Here is a 20,553-nt window from a genome sequence, read left to right as displayed (position 1 = left end):
CTGATGAGTTCCAATTATTTGTGACCCCCTCCACCATCAAAGTTGCACATCCCTGTTCTAGTGTCTAATATGTGTTTTTCCACTACCAAATGACATGTTATGATCAGTGAGAGAGAGTTGGCAGTCTAGGTCCTCAGTGCATCACAGAGCCATCAGGGGTAACCTCCGAGCCACTCATGTCCAAAGTCACCATTTAAAAGGCTGGAGAGTGCCAGGTGAAACATTTAGGGCATAGCTCTACATGAATCGCCATGCCAATCAATATCTAACATCTATTAGCATTGGAAAGCAATATTTCCTCTTTTTACCTTGCAATAATTGTGCTTAATGCTGTGAAGTACCTTATCATAGGTCTGAAAGCAAAAGAAAGGCTGGTTCCCATGGAGACTGTAAAAGCCGTTGGTTTCCTTTTCATCTGGATAATGAACTTCTCTCCTCTTTATGTCACTCTTCCCCTCCGCTCTCAGCCTCTCCAGTTCAATTCAAATCCACACATCCTTGAAATCCTACATTTCTTCCAAATAATTTGGCCCTTTACAGAAATTGCCTACAGACAAAGAGAGAACCTTAAATCTCAACAAATACCATATCATAGGATATTTACTCTAGAAATCTTAACATAAACTCAAGTGTATTTACATAAAAAATACTCAAAACTAGTTTTGGTTAAAAAAAAAATACATTAAATAAAACCAAAGAGAGTAGGTAGCCTACACTGTTCATTCTATGTTAGTAGGCTAACAAACAATCATATTAGGCAAAATGCTGACCTCCAAGACTGACCTCTGTTCAGCAATGCAATGGTTTTCTTATCTTCTCCAACGCTCATGGCTTGTGTAATTTCTCTGACACTGCCCTACAACAAGTTATAAGTACATTTGTTGTGGGCCTAATTGATAAACATGAAACATTTATGAATCCAAAAGTATGAAACAAAACTAAATTCAATGGTGAAATGACTGAACAAATTGTGTCAACAAGGCCACTGAAAATGGGTGATTTCAATTGACTTCGAGCACCTGCTGTTTTGGCACATTTTTTCAGTAGGACTCAATTGAGGAGATGAATTAAGATAGGCCTAACTGTATTTTCTAATTTCTAGAGAATACAGACATTATATTCGGCACTTGCCAAATGCATTCATTATTTCCTCAGGCCCCCTCGTTCATAGCTCGATATCCTGTCTGTTTTACAAGAACATTTCTGACCATTCTAAACATATCATTTGGATGCTACCACTGTCGATGGTGTTCAATGGATAGCCTCTATGGAAGATTCCCTGACAGGACTCAATCATTTTATTGCCTCCGTAGGCCTGACCCACTGGACGCACACTGGTTGAATCAACGTTGTTTCCACGTCCTTTCAACGAAATTACGTTGAACAAACGTGAAATAGACGTTGAATTGACGTCTGTGCCCAGTGGAGAAATATGAACCTGTTATTAGTAGAAATAGTAGATATTTGAAAAAGTATTATTATATAAAAAAAGACATGCATCTTTCAGTTGACATAAGCCTATCAGTTCCCGCTTCTTCTGTGGACCTATCAACTCAACTTTATGTCTCATATGCCAAACTCCTTGGGATGTCCCACCCCCATTGAAAATTACATTTAAAATAGGTAGTCTCACACGAAGAGAGTGGGAAAGACTCCTTAAAAATTGGGTACATTTAAAAAAAAAAAGTATTTAACAAACATTATGGAGAATATTATTTGCTTCGCCTGGAGAAGTCGATTTACTGCGGAAAGCGTCTTCTTCTTTTCACACTTGATATAATTGTCTATGATTAGAAACGTATTATCTGTTATTTTTTCCATAGTCTGGTGTCTACAATACTGTGACCATGAGCATTCAACACAGATTTTCCTCTCACCTTTGCAGCGCCGGATGGCCTTGGAGGGTAATGATCCCATCACAAGAGAACCGCGCGGATCCTTCTCTTGTGATGGGATCATTACTTAGCGGATGAAAAATAATACATGCAATTCAATATAGAATTAAATGCAGCTGTTTATCTCATGCAATACTTTAAAACACTGCATGTCAGCAAGCCTAATGTCAAAACAAAAATATTCGAATTTTTTAAAGTATTTATATTTCAATTAAATCAGTATATTTAAAAAAACGTATTTTACGTTTTTTGGTGGAAAGTATATAAAATAGGCAGCTGATACGTTTTTATGGAGCCCATCAAGCTTTGAAATGTATAACCCCATATCCTGCAAAATAGCCGAGATGTTTAGAGATGATTAGGATATAAACATGAAATAACTCAATTCAATTTTTCTATAAGTTCTATTAAAATATGTTTAGCGTAATATTCTGAAAGTTGTAGGCTATAACAATGCATGGTTTCCATATGCATGTGGATGTATGCTAATATTTACATAAGACTTTGATTTACATATATCAAAATATGCTATTCGCAAATTACAAAGGTTATTGTATACGTCCATTGCAGCCTTCATAAATGTATACAATTATCAGAGAACTTATTGCATTAATAAATGTTCTGCATGTGCGTAGTTCTTACAAAATATAAAGGGACAATATTTACAGATATTTACAAAATAGAGGTTTCAAAGAAGTATGTTTGCATTTTATTTAATTTTATACCAACTTCTAGCATTGAAATATCGTTTGTGGTAAATGAATTACAGAGGCTAGGCTGTATAAACTTGCTTTATGATAAACGTGATGCTTTCTCCATTAAGCCTCCTCCTGTAGCAAGCTATACAGAGTTCTTTTTTACTTGGATGTTTACACTATACCAATGAAAATGTATAAATTCCTCATGTTTTGTTATTATAGGAAATATTGAGACCGTTCATATAGTCCATTTCCGTAAAAAATGTATTGGTTTGGTCCTGACTGAAAAAAAATATTGTTGAAGCCCCTCATTGTAAAACGTTCCCTCTTTTATCTCTTTTAGTTCTGGTTAAGATTATTACCAACTCATCATCACCCCGAACAATATCAGCCTATATCTCAATAAGAGTGATAAGTTGTTCCACTGGATATCAGAATGTGAATGCACCAATTTGTAAGTCGCTCTGGATAAGAGCGTCTGCTAAATGAGGTAAATGTAAATGTAAATAAGATCATACGTAAATAACTGATATGGATTCACGATGCTCATGCTTTAGTAAAGAATCCAATGGGGACACCTACTGACCAAGCTGAGAACATCCTACATGCACCAACAAGCTGCTGTAAAGAGATGCAGTGATATGGTATATAGCACTATTGGTAATGTCATGTTATATGGTTGGTTAACACAACATTATATATCCTAACCACAGAGTTGATCATATATTTTGTTAGGCCTAAGACTTATTTTTGTAAAAAAAAAAAAGGCCTTGAAATTAAATGTTAAAATGTTTTGAGAAAGATATAGTGATTAGTACTAAAGCATTTAGGCCTGGGTAACATTTTTACTCCATCGCTCATCTTCTATTCCATCTTCAAAGGCACCAATGCACCCCACTAATCCGTCTTGTCACACTCAGCCCACAGTGAGGCGCTAGTGCTCATGGCATTCCAAATCTCTGACCCAGAGGACAAATGTTCAGATACATATCCATGTAAAACATATTCTTCCTGGGGCTTGCATTCACATCCCTGGACGACTGTAGCAACTGGTCTCTTTGAGCATAAAATGTGTATTTCAATATGCCCGTTGATGCAGCCTTTTGGAAATGAGAGCATCAACTAGCAATGCCCAACAGAAAGATGGAGAATACACCTGCTGTGTACTGCGGAGAACATAACATTATCTATTGCTTTATGGAGAGCTGGTCTTCCCCTCTTTCAGATCTCAATGTCAGATTATTTATGGATGATTACAATGGACAATCAATACAGAGCCTTGGCTGGAAAGTGGAAACACAAGCTCTTTTCCATGGTGTGTTGGTGGGACCAGCTTTGTTTTCTTGGCACGGCCCAGGCAAGGAAAAACCCAAACAGTACGGTACCATGACCAGCTCACTTCCTGGTCCTGTTTCTCTGTGCTGCCCAGTTCTGTCCTCCCGCTTCCTCAGGTCTCCCCCCTGTCTGATTAATGGAGGACCTACACCCGGTAACGCCTCATGTTTCGATGAGACACGCAACCGCTCATCACTTTCCCACACACCCCCTCTACCATAACCCCATTCAAGTCTGCAAGACACTGCAGCATGGAGTTCAATTTGATACACACACACAAACTGAGATTGTGGTTAATCAACCGATGTCATGGATGGTTATTGTCATTGCACAATAGGGATATTGTTATTACTTGGTAATAGTTGGTGCAACAATAACATGATAACCAGTAAGCAAACTAAGAAAATGTAGATATATAAAACATATATTTAATGTCATTATAATGTTATAGACCTATAGAACCAAGTGTTTTCCTATCATACCTTGAACCGAGGTTATAATGCCCTTTATAAACATTACCAGTAGCTTAAACATCACAGCAGTATAGTACTTTAAGTACCCTTAGGAACGGACCTACTACTTTACAGAGACATCTGTTTTGCCATGGACAGACTGTCAACAACAACAGCAACCAAAATCGGTGTGAAAATAGCCATGTTGTGTGCAGCTCTAAGTCCCAATTGGATAATGTAGGAAAATCCCCCCTTTATCCGTAGTGTGGGTTGTTGGATGGAGTTGATGCTCCGGCCTACACACCCATTGAGTCTCTCTACTCCCCCACACCACCCCTCCCCTGGTTTCCACACAGCAGAAACAGACAGAGAGACAGCTGTGGAGGCTCTGCGCTGAAGGACAAAAACAGCTGGGAGAGGGATAAAGCTCCACTATCTACCAGAATGAGTCTCCTGGTAAATCCACTGTTCCTGTTGAACTGTTTCAGATTGCCTCACAATATCTGAGCCTGTTGCTAAATATGACGTCACCGCCACTCTTACTGGAAGCCAGCGAAAACCCTTCGATCATATGTCTAAATAATGTTTTCTAGGATTTGGACCTTCTCTCTTGATGATCACAATAACCCACTGTTTTTAACACCTGTCATATCCATTCACAAATCCTCGCTCTGAGTACGTGCTGCCATAATAACACAAGTCCAAGCATTCAGATTACAGATTACATACATTTGTTTTTCCTTCTGCTCTTCAGAGTTCTGTAGCTATTGTACAGAACAGGCTTCGTTCCTGTAGTTCCTCAGTCTGTGGTAACAGTAGGAAACTACAGTCTGGCTCAGACAGAGATACAGAGACTGTTTTGTTTCCCTGGTTGAAAGGATTTTAACTCTTTCTTTCAGACACTGCAACCGTCACAATGAAATGAGGGGAAAGCATTCAGAGTAGGAACTAGATGTATAATGTAAATGTATAAAACAGACTTGGTTTTCACATAGCTTATTGCTAAAAAGGGGGAATGTAGATAGGATTTAACAGTACTGCATCCAACACTGTTGCAAAATGGTGGTGATGATAAGGTGTCTGTTTTCTGACCAATCCCACGCCAACGTCTTCATTCCCCTTTAAGGAAAGGCTTTGCCCCAACAGCCTTATAGGAACTGAACTTCTCACAGATCTGGGCTCTGTAATGAGGCCCCATCGATCAGCATGTAGTCATCCTGTGTCCGAAATGACAGAACAGCATCCAAAGGAAGTGCAGCTGTGTAGTGGCCAGCCCAGGACTGTTAACTGTTTCCTCCGTGTTTATATTACGGAGGTTAGGCATATCTATATATGATACCCCATAGATGTCCATATGACTTACCCACTATCTCTCAGGTTCACCGCTGGCTTTCGAGTCTGGGTTCTTATAGACCATGGCGATCTCATGGTTGCTACTGGGGCGGTTTTGCAGGTAGGCAGCGGAGCGACTGGTGGTTGTCTGTCTCTTACCAGTGAGAGCTTTGACCAGCTTAGCGCGGTAGTGATCCCCAGCCAGGAAATACAGGAGGGGATCAATACAACTGTTCACACTGGCCAGAGGCCTGGTGATCTTATAGGCAAAGTTAACGATGTTCAGGAATTCACATTTGGCATCCAGCACGCGGTAGGTATAGTAGAGGGTGCGTGTGATGTGGAAAGGTACAAAACACACGGCGAACACCACCAGCACCACCACAATCAGCTTGATGGACTTGGTGCGTGAGGGTGAGCTCCTCTGGCTGGGCGAAAGCCCCCGTCTGGGCCGACACAGAGCCCTCGCCATCAGACAGTAACAGACCATGATGACCATGAAGGGGACGCCGAACAGCAGGACCATGACCGTAGAGCTGTAGTCCACATACTCCTCAAACTGTTCCGGACTGGTCGTATCGTGACACAGCGTGTCGTTGTCCCTCTGACTGGTGGTGACGAAGATGAGGTTGGGCACCAGACACGCCGTGACGGCAACCCACACCATGCCACACACGACGTGGGCATGGCGCGGCTTCACCATGGTCAGGGCCTTGATGGGGTGGCAGATGCCCAGGTAGCGGTGGACGCTGGTGCAGGTGAGGAAGAGGATGCTGCAGTAGAGGTTGGCGTAGAATAAGAAGCGAACGATCTTGCAGGCGGCAACGCCAAAGGGCCAGTGGCTGCGGTTAGCGTAGTAGTAGATGAGGGTGGGCAGGGAGAGAACGTACAGGAAGTCTGACAGGGCCAGGTGGAACATGTAGACGGTGCTGGTGTTCCACGGTCGCATCTTGGTCAGGAACATCCACAGAGCCACTGAGTTCAGCACCAGACCCAGAACACACACCAGGCTGTAGGACACAGGCAGTAAGATGTACTTAAACTCCTCATTGAAGCGACAGGTGTCGTTGGAATACCCAGCATGCAGAATCAGACTGGACCGGTTCTGCACAAGGTGGCTGTGGATAGCTGAGTCCATCTTCTGTCTTTTCAGCAGAGAGCCAAAACTTGCCTTGTAATATCTGTGGAGAAATGTAATAAATGAGGTATCCACATGGCATCACTGTGAAATACTGGTTTCGATAAAAACATGAATTTCAATTTTGAAGCAGTGGCCAATTATTTTCTTCAGGACAAAATATAACAGCATGTTGTGTTAAAAATACAAAACGTCTTGTTGGCATCTTTGATGAATTAACTGATGTTCCTTGCCAATAAAAGTTCACTGCACTGCGTACAGACATAGCCTAACCTAAACAATAGTTGTATCTTCCCACATAGCCTATCCTGAAATGTACCCCACCTCCCCGAGCTATAACTATAAACTGACAACATTGGTGTTGTATCTAAATCTCTTATCCAACTAATCCGGCGGGTACATAGTTACAGAGAAACGCGCGAACGGTCAATTGTATTCCATAGAAAAAAAGTGACGACGATGCGGACTTCTAGAAAACCTAGCAACCCTAATAATAGTACTATCGCTAATAAACCTGACATAAGGAATATATAACTTAAAAGTTGAACTTAAATCCGAGATATTGGTGTACAACTTACCCAGTTAAGATCCCAATGTGACCGCTGCAGTGAGTGCACTATCTCTGCAAACAGTTTGGATAGATATAGGATATACGCCTGACTGACTGTGGGTTGGACCGTCCGGCAAATAAAGGAAATAGGTCCCCCTCTCCTCGTCCGTCCCCCTGAAATCCAACTCCTATAGGCGATCACTGAGGTAGGTTAGGCCTATTGGTTTCAAAGCCGATATTCAATCAATGTTTTATCATTATAAGACCGATTTCAAAAAGATTTTGACATTGATTAATAGCATTTTTTAAATTATTTATTATTTTTTACAATAACATTGATTTGAGGTTTAGTAAATGTGCCATATGTTCACAGGAACTTGTGATTAAGCCTACTCGGAAACAAATTGTTCACAGATAACCGCAACCACTCCATAAAGCAAGTCAGTAGATGAGCTGAAAATTGCGTGCTTAGCCTATAAACCAGATACATAAAGACATACGGCACATTGAGTGAGTGGTGTCAGGGACCAAATGAGGAAATTGACGAGATGACACTACATACAGTGAGGGAAAAAAGTATTTGATCCCCTGCTGATTTTGTACGTTTGCCCACTGACAAAGAAATGATCAGTCTATAATTTAAATGGTAGGTTTATTTGAACAGTGAGAGACAGAATCACAACAAAAGAAATCCAGAAAAACGCATTTCAAAAATGTTATAAATTAATTTGCATTTTAATAATGAGGCAAATAAGTATTTGACCCCTCTGCAAAACATGACTTAGTACTTGGTGGCAAAACCCTTGTTGGCAAAAACAGAGGTCAGACATTTCTTGTAGTTGGCCACCAGGTTTGCACACATCTCAGGAGGGATTTTGTCCCACTCCTCTTTGCAGATCTTCTCCAAGTCATTAAGGTTTCGAGGCTGACGTTTGGTAACTCGAACCTTCAGCTCCCTCCACAGATTTTCTATGGGATTAAGGTCTGGAGACTGGCTAGGCCACTCAGGACCTTAATGTGCTTCTTCTTGAGCCACTCCTTTGTTGCCTTGGCCGTGTGTTCTGAGTCATTGTCATGCTGGAATACCCATCCACAACCCATTTTCAATGCCCTGGCTGAGGGAAGGAGGTTCTCACCCAAGATTTGACGGTACATGGCCCCGTCCATCGTCCCTTTGATGCGGTGAAGTTGTCCTGTCCCCTTAGCAGAAAAACACCCCCAAAGCATAATGTTTCCACCTCCATATTTGATGGTGGGGATGGGTTCTTGGGGTCATAGGCAACATTCCTCCTCCTCCAAACACGACGAGTTGAGTTGATGCCAAAGAGCTCCATTTTGGTCTCATCTGATCACAACACTTTCACCCAGTTGTCCTCTGAATCATTCAGATGTTCATTGGCAAACTTCAGACGGGCATGTATATGTGCTTTCTTGAGCAGGGGGACCTTGCGGGCACTGCAGGATTTCAGTCCTTCATGGCGTAGTGTGTTACAAATTGTTTTCTTGGTGACTATGGTCCCAGCTGCCTTGAGATCATTGACAAGATCCTCCCGTCTAGTTCTGGTCTGATTCCTCACCGTTCTCATGATCATTGCAACTCCACGAGGTGAGATCTTGCTTGGAGCCCCAGGCCGAGGGAGATTGACAGTTCTTTTGTGTTTCTTCCATTTGCGAATAATCGCACCAACTGTTGTCACCTTCTCACCAAGCTGCTTGGCGATGGTCTTGTAGCCCATTCCAGCCTTGTGTAGGTCTACAATCTTGTCCCTGACATCCTTGGAGAGCTCTTTGGTCTTGGCCATGGTGGAGAGTTTGGAATCTGATTGATTGCTTCTGTGGACAGGTGTCTTTTAAACAGGTAACAAACTGAGATTAGGAGCACTCCCTTTAAGAGTGTGCTCCTAATCTCAGCTCGTTACCTGTATAAAAGACACCTGGGAGCCAGAAATCTTTCTGATTGAGAGGGGGTCAAATACTTATTTCCCTCATTAAAATGCAAATCAATTTATAACATTTTTGACATGCGTTTTTCTGGATTTTTTTGTTGTTATTCTGTCTCTCACTGTTCAAATAAACCTACCATTTAAATTATAGACTGATCATTTCTTTGTCAGTGGGCAAACGTACAAAATCAGCAGGGGATCAAATACTTTTTTCCCTCACTGTACCTGACCTCAAAAGTATGTTACTTCCTTTCAATAGAAGGGGAATTAATCCTAGCAATTTCATATGAACTGGCACATAACCAAAAGCCCCCGAAATCTTATGGCTCAACACCGTGGGTAACCCACTGTGTATTTAATTGCATACACACTGTAATAAATCAGAGTGGAAATAAAACGAACTGCGATTAGCTGTTTAATGATCTTGTAACGTCTTCTTCCAACTCACACTCTCAAACACGTAGATGAACGCAGCTCACTTTCCAGCCCACTTTCCAGCTCACACTCTCAAACACATAGATCCCCTGAACACAGCTCACTCTCCAGATCCCAATCACCTGAATCCCCCCCCCCCCCCCCGTAATTTACTCTTCCCATGTATGATAACTTTTGCCTGCCTCACTGACAACGCCTTTTGCCTATTCCCTGCCTGTACTTTAGCCTATTGGATTTCCTGTTATCAACCTATTGCCTGATCTCCCAGACAACATTACTAGCTTTTTCCCTACCTGTACTGTTGCCTTTTTGGACCCCTGTGTATGACCTTCTGCCTGCACTTGGACCCAGCTACCTGCCTCCACCTGTGGTCCTTTACAGTAAACACCTGCTGCGCCCTCTCCTTGAAACCTGCTCTCTGTCTCCCATCGTGTTCATTACAGACCTAGACTTCCACTAGCCACCTAACTGCACTAGCCTACTATTAATTGACCAGAGCAGCTGTCTCAATATTGAGAATAAAGCATCAGTTTGTTCCCATTTAAATAACCATTGGTTGTTGGTAATGTATTTGATTTTCCAAATGACTGATAAGGTTAGTATAAGGTGAAAGTGATTAATAAGACTGTGTATTCTACCAGAAAGTAGTCTACTATGTCTCCACACCTAGTCCACCTCTGTCCCACTAGTCCTCATAATCATGTTTCTCTACTGCCACCCAAGCCTTCCGGACTGGCAGCTTACTAAACAGTACACCTCTCCCTGGGTGATACATTGCTCCAGCTTTGTTTTTATGAAGTTAATATTTACACAGTTCTGTAAATGTTTGTCGCAAAGTACCACATTTACACAGCGTTTGATCCTGGCGTGATAGGAGAAATTGAATATAGTCTCTGGACAACTTTCCACATCACCTGCTGGATTTTGCCTCGAGATGTGAGTGATAAAATGATAAAACATGATCATAAAGAAATAAATGTGGGCAGGATGAGCAGGAACCCAGTGTTGGAAGAGATAAATAGTACAGTTCTTATCTGGCTGGGAATGTGTCCCGCCCTGACCTGAGAGAGACGGTTTATTTCTCTATTTTGTTAGATCAGGGTGTGGGGTGGGCATTCTATGTTTTGTATTTCTTTGTGTTGGGCCGAGTATGGTTCCTAATCAGAGGCAGCTGTCTATCGTTGTCTCTGATTATGAATCATACTTAGGCAGCCTTTTCCCACCTGTGTTTTGTGGGTAGTGGTTTTCTGTTTTGTATTTCGTTACCTGACGGAACTGTTTGGCTTTTCGTTTTGTTTCTTTGTTCTAGTGTTTCATTGTTTAATAAATATAATGAACACTTACAACGCTGCGCTTTGGTCCCCTCTCTACGACAGCCGTAACAGAACTACCCACCACCAAAGGACCAAGCAGCGTGGTCAGGAGGACTGGACCTGGGAGGAAATCCTAGATGGGGCAGAACCCTGGACAAGGCCTGGGGAGTATCGCTGTCCGCAAGAGGAGATAGAGGCATCGAAAGCGGAATGGCGATACTATGAGGAACAAGCACGGCAGCAACGGAAGCCCGAGAGGCAGCGGCCCAATTATTTTTGTGGGGGGAGGGCACACGGGGAGATTGGCAAAGTCGGGGTTGAGACCTGAGCCAACTCCCCGTGCTTACCGTGGGGATCGAGTGACCGAGCAAGCGCCGTGTTATGCGGTGATGCGCATTGTGTCGCCAGTGCGCACAGCCCAGTGCGCTCAGTACAAGCTCCTCACGGTTGCCGTGCTAGAGTTGGCAGTCAGCCAGGAAGAAGTGCGCCGGCTCAGCGTTCCTGGTCTCCAGTGCGACTCTTCGGCCCAGGTTATCCTGCGCCAGCTCTACGCACGGTACCCCCCGTTCACCAGCACAAACCAGTTCGTCCTGTGCCAGCGCTCCGCCCTTGCTGGGCTAAAATAAACATCCAGCCAGGACGGGGTGTGCCAGCCCTAAGCTCCAGACCTCCAGTGCGCCTCCACGGCCTAGTATACCCTGTGCCTGCTCTGCGCACCCAGTCTCCTATGCATCTCCCCAGTCCGGTGAGACCGGTTGCAGCTCCACGTAGGAGGCCTCCAGTGATGATCCATGGCACGAAGCCTCCAGTGATAATCCATGGTCCGGAGCCTCCAGTGATGATCCATGGCACGAAGCCTCCAGTGATGATCCATGGCCCGGAGCCTGTAGGGATGATCCATGGCCCGGAGCCTGTAGGGATGATCCATGGCCCGGAGCCTGTAGAGATGATCCATGGCACGAAGCCTCCAGTGATAATCCATGGCCGGAGCCTCCAGTGATGATCCATGGCACGAAGCCTCCAGTGATGATCCATGACCCGGAGCCTGTAGGGATGATCCATGGCACAAAGCCTCCAGTGATAATCCATGGCCCGGAGCCTGTAGGGATGATCCATGGCCCGGAGCCTGTAGAGATGATCCATGGCACGAAGCCTGTAAGGATGATCCATGGCCCGGAGCCTGTAGAGATGATCCATGGCACAAAGCCTCCAGTGATGATCCATGGGGCTGGAACCTGTAGTGATGATCCATGGCACGGAGCCTGCTGCGACAGTCCCCTGTCCAGAGCCTCCAGCGACGGTCCCCAGTCCGGAGCCTCCAGCGGCGCTCCCCAGTCCGGAGCCTCCAGCGACGCTCCCCAGTCCGGAGCCTCCAGCGACGGTCCGCAGCCCGGAGTCTTCAGCGGCGGTCCACAGCCCGGAGTCTTCAGCAGCGGTCCGCAGCCCAGAGTCTTCAGCGGCGGTCCGCAGCCCGGAGTCTTCAGCGGCGGTCCGCAGCCCGGAGTCTTCAGCGGCGGTCCGCAGCCCGGAGTCTTCAGCGGCGGTCCGCAGCCCGGAGTCTTCAGCGGCGGTCCGCAGCCCGGAGTCTTCAGCGGCGGCCCGCAGCCCAGAGTCTTCAGCAGCGGTCCGCAGCCCAGAGTCTTCAGCGGCGGTCCGCAGCCCGGAGTCTTCAGCGGCGGTCCGCAGCCCGGAGTCTTCAGCGGCGGTTGGCAGTTCAGAGGCTCTGGCGATGATCCACGGTCTGGTTCCTCCGGCGACACAGAAGCGGGGGGATCAGCGGGCGGTGTGGGGGCTACGCCCCGAACCAGAGTCGCCGCCAAGAATAGATGCCCACCCGGACCCTCCCCTATAGGTTCAGGTTTGTGGCCGGGAGTCCGCACCTTGGGGGGGGTACTGTCACGCCCTGACCTGAAAGAGACAGTTTATTTCTCTATTTTGTTAGGTCAGGGTGTGGGGTGGGCATTCTATTTTTTGTATTTCTTTGTGTTGGGCCGTGTATGGTTCCTAATCAGAGGCAGCTGTCTATCATTGCCTCTGATTATGAATCATACTTAGGCAGCCTTTTCCCACCTGTGTTTTGTGGGTAGTGGTTTTCTCTTTCGTATTTCATTACCTGACGGAACTGTTTGGCTTTTCGTTTTGTTTCTTTGTTCTAGTGTTTCATTGTTTAATAAATATAATGAACACTTACAACGCTGCGCTTTGGTCCCCTCTCTACGACAACAGAATGTCAGTTTTCTCATGACTCGAAACAGGGCCACCAGAAACCACAATATGTACTCTCCTAGAGATATACATTAGATCAGGGGTCATAATTACCAAGTGTTTTAGAGTATGAGTGCTGATCTAGAATCAGCTTTGCATTTTAGATCACAATGAGTAAGATTGTATTGACAGGGAGGACCTGACCCTAGATCAGCACTCCTCCTACTCTGAGACGCTATGTGAATACGGGTCCAGATTCCATTACTGTACAATAAATAGTGATATGTAGACAGTGTGTCTACAAAGCCATAGGGGTGGCCCTGTAGGAAAATGTAGATTTGATTTATGGCGCCTCAAGTGTGTTTATCTAAGTGGACGAATTCCTGCAGGATATCCGAAACAATGTACTGACTCATACAGTAAAATAACATAGGGACACACCTCTGCAGGAAGAGAGATCCCTATACATCATTGTGATCACCAATAACAGGATGCTAACGCTGAACAATTTGAAACGTGCATTGTATTAAAACCTCTACGGGATCGGTGTCCCCCCTGCGGGATGGTTAAGCTAATGTAGGCTAATGTGATTAGCATGAGGTTGTAAGTAACAAGAACATTTCCCAGGACATAGACATATCTGATATGGGCAGAAAGCTTAAATTCTTGGTAGCCTAACTGCACTGTCCAATTTACAGTAGCTATTGCAGTGAAAGAATACCATGCTATTGTTTGAGGAGACTGCACAATTATGAACTTGAAAATGTATTAATAAACCAATTAGGAACATTTGGGCAGTCTTGATACAACATTTTTAACAGATATGCAATGGTTTATTGGATCAGTCTAAAACTTTGCGCATACACTGCTGCCATCTAGTGGACAAAATCTAAATTGCGCCTGAGCTGGAATAATACATTATGGCCTTTCTCTTGCATTTCAAAGCTGATGGGGGAAAAAACGTTTTTTTTCTTTGTATTATTTTACAACATCTAATGTGTTATATTGTCCTACATTAATTTCACATTTCCACAAACTGCAAAGTGTTTCCTTTCAAATAGGTCGTGAGACACAGGCAGTTAGATTTGGGTATGTCATTTTAGGCGAAAATTTAAAAAAAGGGTCGAACCCTTAAGAGTTAAGTTAATATTTTTGCCCTTACAGATGCCCTGGCAAAAACAACATCACTTTCACACATGTGAAAGATTGCTATGGAGGATTTATACTGTGAATAACTATTTATGATAAATGTGCAAATTTAGTTCTTCTAACAGATTCGGTTAATTTAAGTGTCATGGTGTCATGGTGCTAGTTTGCTATGCATTCTTTCAGTGGGGCTGGCAGTGCTACTACTCATATCCTGGGGCCAGTTCAGCTTTGGAGAGGAGCCAGGGTTGCGATGGTAATTTGCCCTCCTGCCCCTCCTCTGCCTTCCCCTTTAAACCCTGACCCCTGACCCATGGCGAAGTCAGTACTGCTTTGTGTGTGGTGTGTGTGTGTTGTGTGTGTGTTAATGCACACTACAGCAACCCATTCAATTCTCCCTCCAGTATGTCCCCAGTGATGCGTTGGGCTGACCGCACCACCCTCTGGAGAGACCTGCGGTTGTGGACTGTGCAATTGCCGTACCAGATGGTGATACAGCCTGACAGGATGCTCTCAATATTGCATTTGTAGAAGTTTATGAGGTAGTTGGGTTCTGAAAATATGAAATATACTTATTCATGTCACAGAGGGAGAGAGGGGAACGTAATAATGTTTACATTTTCTCCGGATATGTTATTGTTAGCCATCAGGGATCCGATGGGAGGAAAAAAGACAGTCTGGTACGAGTAAACATGACAGCCGTGAGTTGGGGCAGAGGCCAGGTCAGATGAAGTGAGGAAGAACAGATATCACTAAGGTTCTGTCAAGCAACAGAGATGCATTGGCTGTTCAGATGTGTAGGAGAAGACAGCATAGGACCAAGGGTTAAACATCAGTGCTTCCATAAATATGTATTTCGTCTTATGCAGCTGTATTGACCCAATGGGTGAATTAACTTGGTTGGAGCTTTCATAGTGTCCGTCAAGTTCTTACACTGATATTTAGAACCTAACAAGAGGGAGGCTATATACAGGGGTACCGGTAGAGAGTCAATCTGCAGGGGCACCGGTGTCGAGGTAATTGAGGTAATATGTACATGTAAGTAGAGTTATTAAAGTGACTATCCATCGATAATAACAGAGAGTATCAGGAACATACGGGGGGGGGTCTAAGGCACTGCATCACAGTGCCAGCTGTGCCACTAGAGAACCTGGTTAGAGTCCAGGCTCTGCCGCAGCCGGCCGCAACCAGGAGACCAATGGGGTGGTGCACAATTGGCCCAGCGTCGCCAGGGTTAGGGGAGGGTTTAGCCGGCTGGGATATTCCTGTCCCATCGCGAACCAATGATTCCTGTGGCAGGACGGGCGCAATGCACACTGACATGGTTGCCGTGTGTACGGTGCGTCCTCCGACACATTGGTGCAGCTGGCTTCCGGGTTAAGCGGGTGTTGTGTCAAGAAGCAGTGTGGCTTGGTTGTGTTTCGGAGGACGCACGGCTTACAACCTTTGCCACTCCTGAGTCCGTACGGGAATTGCAGCGATGGGACTGGACTGTAACAACCAATTGGATACCATGAAATTGGTGAGAAAAAGGGGTAAACAAATTACGAGTCTTATGGCTTGGGGGTAGAAGCTGGTTAGAAGCCTCTTGTTCCTAGACTTGCACTCCGGTACCGCTTGCCATGCGGTAGCAGAGAGAACAGTCTATCACTAAGGTGGCTGGAGTCTGACAATTTTTAGAGCCTTCCTCTGACACCGCCTGGTATAGAGGTCCTGGTTGGCAAGAAGCTTGGCCCCGGAGATGTACTGGGCCGTAAGTACTACCCTCTGTAGTGCCTTGTGGTCGGAGGCCGAGCATTTGTCATACCAGGCAGTGATGCAACCCGTCAGGATGCTCTCAATGTTGCAGCTGTAAAACCTTTTGAGGATCTGAGGACCCATGCCAAATCTTTTCAGTCTCCTGAGGGGGAATGGGTTTTGTCGTGCCCTCTTCACGACTGTCATGGTGTGCTTGTACCATGTTAGTTTGTCAGTGATGTGGACGTCAAGGAACTTGAAGCTCTCAACCTGCTCCACTACAGCCCCGTCGATGAGAATGGGGATGTGCTCGGTCCTCCTTTTCCTGTAATCTCCTTTGTCTTGATCACGTTGAGGGAGAGGTTGTTGTCCTTGAACCACACCGTCAGGTCTCTGACCACCTCCCTATAGGCTGTCTCATCGTTGTCGGTGATCAGGCCTAATGATCATGCCTAAACTTAATGATGGTGTTAGAGTTGTGCCTGGCCGTGCAATCATGAGTTAACAGGGAGTACAGGAGGGGACTGAGCATGCACCCCTGAGGGGCCCCTGTGTTGAGGATCAGCATGGCGGATGTGTTGTTACCTACCCTTACGGGGTGGCCCGTCAGGAAGTCCAGGATCCAGTTGCAGAGGGAGGTGTTTAGTCCTAGGGTCCTTAGCTTAGTGATGAGCTTTTAGGGCACTATGGTATTGAACGATGAGCTGTAGTCAATGAATAGCATTCTCACATAGGTTTTCCTTTTTTCCAGGTGTGAAAGGGCAGTGTGTAGTGTAATAGTAATTGCATCATCTGTGGATTTGTAGGGGTGGTATGCAAATTGGAGTGGGTCCATGGTTTCTGGGATAATGGTGTTGATGTGAGCCATGACCTGCCTTTCAAAGCACTTCATGGCTACAGACATGAGTGCTATGGGTTGGTAGTCATTTAGGCAGGTTACCTTAGTGTTCTTTGGCACAGGGACTATGGTGGTCTACTTGAAACATGTTGGTATTACAGACTCGGACAGGGAAAGGTTGAAAATGTCAGTGAAGACACTTGCCAGTTTGTCAGTGCATGCTCGGAGTACACGTCCTGGTAATCTGTCTGGCTCTGCGTCCTTGTGAATTACTCAAATCGGCTGCGGAGAGCGTGATCACACAGTCATCCGGAGCAGCTGATGCTCTCATGCATGTTTCAGTGTTACTTGCCTCGAAGCGAGCATAGAAGTTATTTAGCTTGTCTGGTAGGCTCGTGTCGCTAGGCAGCTCTCGGCTGTGCTTCCCTTTGTAGTCTGTAATAGTTTGCAAGCCCTGCCACGTCCGACGAGCATCAGAGCTGGTGTAGTACGATTCGATCTTAGTTCTGTATTGATGCTTTGCCTGTTTGATGTTTTTGTCTGAGGGTATAGCGGGATTTCTTATAAACTTCCGGGTTAGAGTCCCGCTCCTTGAAAGCGGCAGCTCTACCCTTTAGCTCAGTGTGAATGTTGCCTGTAATCCATGGCTTCTGGTTGAGGTATGTACGTACAGTCACTGTGGGGACAACGTCATCGATGCACTTATTGATGAAGCCATTGACTGATTTGGTGTACTCCTCAATGCCATCGGAAGAATCCCGGAACATATTTACAGTCTGTGCTAGCAAAACATTCCTGTAGTTTAGCATCTGTTTCATCTGAACACTTTATGGACCGAGTCACTGGTGCTTCCTGCTTAAATTTTGGCTTGTAAGCAGGAATGAGGAGGATATAATTATGGTCAGATTTGCCAAATGGAGGGCGAGGGAGAGCTTGGTACGCGTCTCTGTGTGTGGAGTAAAGGTGGTCTAGAGTTTTTATCCTCTCTGGTTACACATTTAACATGCTGATAGAAATGAGGTAAAACGGACTTAAGTTTCCCTGCATTAAAGTCCCCGGCCACTAGGAGTGCCAATATTCCTCTCTGTTGTCTCCTGAAGTCCACATATCTGTCCTTAGCTTTGTTGACGTTGAGGTAGAGGTTATTATCCTGGCACTACTGCGTCAGGGCCCTCACCTCCCTGTAGGCTGTCTCATTGTTGTTGGTAATCAGGCCTACCACTGTTGTGTCATCAGCAAAGTTGTTGATTGAGTTGGAGATGTGCACGGCCACGCAGTCGTGAATAATATTACTGCATCAATGTTTGGTCTTTGAGGAGAACTTTGATGACATCTACAGTTGAATTTGGAAGTTTACATACACTTAGGTTGTAATCATTAAAACTCATTTTTCAACCACTCCACAAATTTCTTGTGAACCAACTATAGTTTTGGCAAATCGGTTAGGACATCTATTTGGTGTATGACACAAGACATTTTTCCAACAATTGTTTGCAGACAGATTATTTCACTTATAATTCACTGTATCACAATTCCAGTTGGCCAGAAGTTTACATACACTAAATTGACTGTGTCTTTAAACAGCTTGGAAAGTTCCAGAAAACAGTGTGATGGCTTTAGAAGCTTCTGATAGGCTAATTGACATCATTTGAGTCAATTGGAGGTGTACCTGTGGATGTATTTCAAGGCCTACCTTCAAACTCTGTGCCTCTTTGCTTGACATCATGGGAAAATCAAAAGAAATCAGCCAAGACCTCAGGAAAAAAATAGTAGACCTCCACAAGTCTGATTCATCTTTGGGAGCAATTTCCAAACGCCTGAAGGTACCACATTCATCTGTACAAACAATAGTACGCAAGTATAAACACCATGGGACCACGCAGCCGCCATACCGCTAAGGAAGGAGACACTTTCTGTCTCTTAGAGATGAACGTACTTTGGTGCGAAAAGTGCAAATCAATTCCAGAACAACAGCAAAGGACCTTGTGAAGATGCTGGAGGAAACAGGTACAAAAGTATCTATATCCACAGTAAAACGAGTCCTATATCAACATAACCTGAAAGGTCGCTCAACAAGGAAGAAGCCACTGCTCCAAAACCCCCATAAAAAAACCAGACTACGGTTTGCAACTGCACATGGGGACAAAGATCGTACTTTTTGGAGAATTGTCCTCTGGTCTGATGAAACAAAAATAGAACTGTTTGGCCATAATGACCATCGTTATGTTTGGAGGAAAAAGGGGGAGGCTTGCAACCCGAAGAACACTATCCCAACCGTGAAGCACAGGGGTGGCAGCATCATGTTGTGGAGGTGCTTTGCTGCAGGAGGGACTGGTGCACTTCACAAAATAGATGGCATCACAAGGGAGGAAAACGATGTGGATATATTGAAGCAACATCTCAAGACATCAGTCAGGAAGTTACAGCTTGGTCGCAAATGGGTCTTCCAAATGGACAATGACCCAAGCATACTTCCAAAGTTGTGGCAAAATGGCTTAAGGACAACAAAGTCAAGGTATTGGAGTAGCCATCACAAAGCCCTGACCTCAATCCTATAGAACATTTGTGCGAGCAAGGAGGCCTACAAACCTGACTCAGTTACACCAGCGCTGTCAGGAGGAATGGCCCAAAATTCACCCAAGGTGTCGTGGGAAGCTTGTGGAAGGATACCCAAAATGTTTGACCCAATTAAACAATTTAAAGGCAATGCTACCAAATACTAATTGAGTGTATGTAAACTTCTGACCCACTGGGAATGTGATGAAAGAAATAAAAGCTGAAATAAATAATAATAATACATTTCACATTCTTAAAATAAAGTGGTGATCCTAACTGACCTAAGACAGGGAATGTTTACTCTGATTAAATGTCAGGAATTGTGAAAAACTGAGTTGAAATGTATTTGGCTAAGATGTATGTAAACTTCCGACTTCAACTGTTCATACAATATCCCATAATGACCAAGTAAAAAACATTTTTGCAAATTTATTGAAAATTAAGTATAGAAATATCTCATTTACATAAGTAGTCACACCCCTGAGTCAATACTTTGTAGAAGCACCTTTGGCAGCGATTACAGCTATGAGTCTTTCTGTGTAAAAGTCTCGAAGAGCTTTCCACTCTTGCCCATTATTCTTTAAAAAAAATTTCAAGCTCTGTCAAATTGGTTGTTGATCATCGTGAGACAAAAACTGTCAGGTCTTGCCATAGATTTTGAAGTAGATTTAAGTCAAAACTGTAACTCAGCAGAACATTCACTGTCTATTTAGTAAGCAAATCCAGTGTAGATTTGACCTTGTGTTTTAGGTTATTGTCCTGCTGAATGGTGAATTCATCTCCCAGTGTCTGGTGGAATGCAGACTGAACCAGGTTTTCCTCTAGGATTTTGCCTTTGCTTAGCTCCATTACGTTTCTTTTTTATCGTGAAAAACTCCCCAGTCCTTAACGATTACAAGCATACCTATAACATGATGCAGCCACCACTTTGCTTGAATATATGGACATTGATACTCAGTGATGTGTTGTATTGGATTTGC

General features: G+C 44.4%; 1 protein-coding gene across 1 annotated transcript; it reads right to left on the bottom strand.

Annotated features, from left to right (window-relative positions):
- Nucleotides 1–2,939: 2,939 nt before the first annotated feature.
- Nucleotides 2,940–7,521, bottom strand: LOC115205273 (P2Y purinoceptor 4). The gene is made up of 2 exons (XM_029771068.1): nt 7,429–7,521; nt 2,940–6,893 (listed from the first exon to the last, which is right to left on the bottom strand). The coding sequence occupies exon 2, from the start codon at nt 6,848–6,850 to the stop codon at nt 5,747–5,749; it is 1,104 nt and encodes a 367-aa protein (XP_029626928.1). The 5' UTR covers nt 6,851–6,893; nt 7,429–7,521; the 3' UTR covers nt 2,940–5,746.
- Between the last annotated feature and the right edge of the window lie 13,032 nt (nt 7,522–20,553).

Source organism: Salmo trutta, chromosome 13, assembly GCF_901001165.1.
Source record: "Salmo trutta chromosome 13, fSalTru1.1, whole genome shotgun sequence".
In the NCBI taxonomy this organism is placed as follows: Eukaryota; Metazoa; Chordata; class Actinopteri; order Salmoniformes; family Salmonidae; genus Salmo; species Salmo trutta.
This window is presented reverse-complemented; position numbering and strand designations above follow the sequence as displayed.